General features: G+C 46.0%; 1 protein-coding gene across 1 annotated transcript; it reads right to left on the bottom strand.

Annotated features, from left to right (window-relative positions):
* Positions 1 to 201: 201 nt before the first annotated feature.
* LOC141127065 (E3 ubiquitin/ISG15 ligase TRIM25-like) lies at positions 202 to 2,105 on the bottom strand. Its single transcript, XM_073613232.1, has one exon. The coding sequence runs from the start codon at positions 2,095 to 2,097 to the stop codon at positions 505 to 507; it is 1,593 nt and encodes a 530-aa protein (XP_073469333.1). The 5' UTR covers positions 2,098 to 2,105; the 3' UTR covers positions 202 to 504.
* Positions 2,106 to 4,672: the final 2,567 nt, after the last annotated feature.

Genomic DNA, 4,672 nt, shown 5'->3' with positions numbered 1-4,672 from the left:
ACTAAAGAAAAGGATTTTTATTTCTGTCTGTGTTGCTGTTGGAGAGTTCCCCTCACTTCCTGTCTGGGGAAATGTTGTCACAGGAAGTGAGGGGAAATCTCTCTGATGGAGCCCCTGATAGCAGAGAAAAAAATCTGACAGAGGTTCTAATCCTCCCCCACTCCATCCAAAGCTGAAAATAACTCTTTCTTCTATAGATAGACAGTGATGGTGGAGACCCCAGGGCCGTCATCCTGATCCTGGCTACACTATGTAGTGTGTCACTGACCCAGAACAAGCATGCAGCCAGTGAAGGCTGAACAATCTGACCTCCTGCATGCTTGTTCCTGGTCAGTGACACACTAGGTAGTGAAGTGAGGTTTAGGATGAAGATGACGGCCCCGGAACCTGCAGCTTTATAAATAAATCACTCATGTTTCCTGTCCTCTGCTTCCTCCTATTGGATGAGTATTCCACCAATCACCAATCAGATAATCCACCCTGTGATGTCTCTGGGCAGATCTCTCACTTCTGGTTCCCCCCACATATCTTTATACAATCTCCCTTTCTCCATACATATACCCCAGCATGGAGGGGCTCAGTGAAGGTGGTGGTGAAGGTGTGGAGATGTCGGATCGGGTCACACAGATCATAAAAGGAGATCCGCCCGGCCTCATAATCCAGATCTATCCTGACTCTCCTACTGGAGACATCGCCGGGTAATGGGGTCTTATTACTGTCATGTATCACTGAGTACTGATTACTCCTCCCCCACCACCTCTCCAAACACCAGGACTTCTTATTATATCCAATCACTGACTGATCTCCTCTCCTGTCTATACTGGGGTAACACATCCCGACTTTCCAGTAATCTGCCCCCCCAAAATCCACTTCCCAGTAATGTCTTCCTGAGGAGAACCTCTGACTGCTCATTACCTGACAATCCTGAAACCTCTCTGGTGTTTCTGGGCGATTCTGATGTGATGAAGATTTGGATGCAGTTTTCCTGTCATCTGATATATGTAGATATTTACCAGCTGTCCTCACATCCAGTAATATGTCTGTAACCCCCCTCTCTACATTTACCCCAGACATGATATCAGATAAACCTGTGTGTAATGTGTGTGAGATCCCCCCCACATCCAGATCCCCTCCATCATGGAGGAATTTATCATGTCTCTCTCTGTCCTCATCATCTCCATCCTCAGTATCACACAAGTCACCTGTGTCTGATTCCTGTAGGACAGTCAGTGGATCCGTCATGTTACACAGCTCCTCAATGTCCCCCATCTTCCTGGACAGATCCTCCTTCTTTATTTCCAGATCCTGGACCAGATCATTGATTATCCCGGAGATCCGCTCTGCCTGCCCGGAGATTTCCCTCAGGACTCTCTTCTCCAGATCTTCCAGACGTCTCCTGAGGTCTCTGAACAGGACAGTGACTCTCTCTGTTTCATCATCTGCTTCTCCTTGTACTTTCCTCCTGTGTTCCTGCAGACTCTGGACTCTTTTCTCCATCTCCTCTCTCTCTGTCATCAGTTTCTGCAGAACATTCCTCAGTTTCTTCTTCTTCATCTCAGAGGCCTCATCCAGAGTCTCCACCTGGTGTCCCCGATGTTCTCCATCCAGCCTGCAGGACACACAGATACAGGTGGAGTCCTCAGTGCAGTAATACTCCAGGATCTTCTTATGGACGGAGCATTTCCTGTTCTCTAGGGAAGTGGTGGGGTCACATAAGACGTGTTCTGGTGACTTGCTGTGGACTCTCAGGTGATTGTCACACAGAGAAGCTTCACAATGCAGACAGGATATCACAGCAGGTACAGGAGTGTGAATACAGTAAGTACAGAAGACCCCGGACTCCTCCTCATCTGGATGGGTGAACAGGAAATTCTCCACTATGTTACGTAGTGTTATGTTCCTGTGCAGTGCAGGCCGATCCTGGAACTCTTCTCTACATTCAGGACAGGAATAACCTCCAGACCTCTCCTGTGTATCCCACACACGACCAATACAGTCCCGGCAGAAGTTGTGTCCACATTTCAGCATTACAGGATCTGTATAAATGTTCAGACAGACGGAACATTCCAGCTCCTTCCTCAGATCAGCAGACGCCATCGCTGAGAGCAGAAGAGAGAAATGAAACTGAATGTATCTGACACTCATTAACCAGTTCTGTACATTCCTACACAGGGAGGGGCTGAGACACGTAGTCATAGGAACTTTTATACAGAAGAAAACAGATAATACAATATCTGATAAAAGTAAGTACATCCCTCACATTTGTGTAAATCTTTTCTTCTATCTTTTCATGTGACAACACTGAAGAAATGACACTTTGCTACAATGTAAAGTAGTGAGTGTACAGCTTGTATAACAGTGTAAATTTGCTGTCCCCTCAAAATAACTCAACACACAGCAATTAATGTCTAAACCGCTGGCAACAAAAGTCAGTACACCCCTAAGTAAAAATGTCCAAATTGGGCCCAATTAGCCATTTTCCCTCCCCGGTGTCATGTGACTCATTGGTGTTACAAGGTCTCAGGTGTGAATGGGGAGCAGGTGTGTTAAATTTGGTGTTATATCTCTCACTCTCTCATACTGGTCACTGGAAGTTCAACATGGCACCTAATGGAAAGAACTCTCTGAGGATCTGAAAAAAATAATTGTTGCTGTACATAAAGATGGTCTAGGCTATAAGAAGATTGCCAAGACCCTGAAACTGAGCTGCAGCATGGTGGTCAAGACCTTACAGCGGTTTACCAGGACAGGTTCCTCTCAGAACAGGCCTCGCCATGGTCCACCAAAGAAGTTGAGTTCACATGTTCAGCGTCATATCCAGAGGTTGTCTTTGGGAAATAGACATATGAGTGCTGCCAGCAATGCTGCAGAGGTTGAAGGGGAGGGGGATCAGCCTGTCAGTGTTCAGACCATACACAGCACACTGCATAAAATTGGTGTGCATGGCTGTTCTCCCAGATGGAAGCCTCTTCTAAAGATGATGCACAAGAAAGCCCGCAAACACTTTCCTGAAGACAAGCAGACTAAGGACAGGGATTACTGGAACCATGTCCTGTGGTCTGATGAGACCAAGATAAACGTATTCGGTTCAGATGGTGTCAAGTGTGTGTGGTGCCAACCAGGTGGGGAGTACAAAGACAAGTGTGTCTTGTCTATACTCAACCATGGTGGTGGGAGTGTCATGGTCTGGGGCTGCATGAGTGCTGCTGGCACTGGGGAGCTACAGTTCATTGAGGGAACCATGAATGCCAACATGTACTGTGATATACTGAAGCAGAGCATGATCCCTCATTGAGGGAACCATGAATGCCAACATGTACTGTGATATACTGAAGCAGAGCATGATCCCTCCCTTCAGAGACTGGGCCGCAGGGCAGTATTCCAACATGATAACAACCCCAAACACACCTCCAAGATGACCACTGCCTTGTTAAAGAAGCTGAGGGTAAGGGTGATGGACTGGCCAAGCATGTCTCCAGACCCAAACCCTACTGAGCATCTGTGGGGCATCCTCAAATGGAAGGTGGAGGAGTGCAAGGTCTCTAACATCCACCAGCTCCCTGATGTCGTCATGGAGGAGTGGAAGAGGACTCCAGTGACAACCTGTGAAGCTCTGGTGAACTCCATGCCCATGATGGTTAAGGCAGTCCTGGAAAATAATAGTGGCTACACAAAATATTGACACTTTGGGCCCAATTTGGACATTTTCACTTAGGGGTGTACTGACTTTTGTTACAAGTGGTTTAGACATTAATGGCTGTGTGTTGATTTATTTTGAAGGGACAGCAAATTTACACTGTTATACAAGCTGTACACTCACTACTTTACATTGTAGCAAAGTGTCATTTCTTTAGTGTTGTCACATGAAAAGATAGAAGAAAAGATTTATACAAATGCGACTGAGGGGTGTACTCAGTTTTGTGAGATACTGTATATATTGACACATATATTGTTTATATACTAGTATTAGTATTAATTAACTCTCTCCACTAGATGGCAGTGTCTACAAAGCATATAAAAGGCTGTTCCCAGCTTGACAAAGGAGGGTGCACTGTGTACATCTCCCCAGTGCGCATGCTCCAAAACGCGGTGCGAGCACGCCAGTGACGCCATCACGCTCAGCGCTGCAGTCCAGCCCTCTCCATCGGACCTCAGCTGCACTCCAACCCTCCGTTTGGATCCCGCTTAAGGGCCACAGTATCCTGCTGGCCAGGACTTCCAACAACACCATCTGAATATGGCAGGCGAGGGTCAAACACACAGCCTGGACGGACGTTAGCATGGTTCATTAGATCCATATGTACCTGATTACATAGGCATCTGTGTCTTCTCTCTCCTTTTCTGCATGTTTGGAGTCTTCTTCCACTTCCCCTGCAAGGCTGGCCCTGATACAGTGGACTGTTCCATTCCTTTACACAGAGCTGATTATCTCAAAGGAATTTTAGATGAACTTTTGTTTTATTTAAAAACACCTAATAGTCTGCGCCACTACCCATGTGTGTGTTATTATATAAAGACAAAGCCTCTGAATGAGGCCGTGGTCTCAGAAGGGATACATGTCCCTCTACTTCTTATATCTTTCAAATTTGTCTACAAGAAAAGTTGATATACATTATACTCTATGGACATTTCATTCTTTCATTCCTTAGAAAACAATTGTAGTCAGAGTCTT

This window comes from Aquarana catesbeiana, linkage group LG01, assembly GCF_042186555.1.
Source record: "Aquarana catesbeiana isolate 2022-GZ linkage group LG01, ASM4218655v1, whole genome shotgun sequence".
NCBI classification, from domain to species: domain Eukaryota; kingdom Metazoa; phylum Chordata; class Amphibia; order Anura; family Ranidae; genus Aquarana; species Aquarana catesbeiana.
Note: the sequence above shows the minus strand (reverse complement) of the source record. Positions and strands in the feature narration are given on the sequence as shown.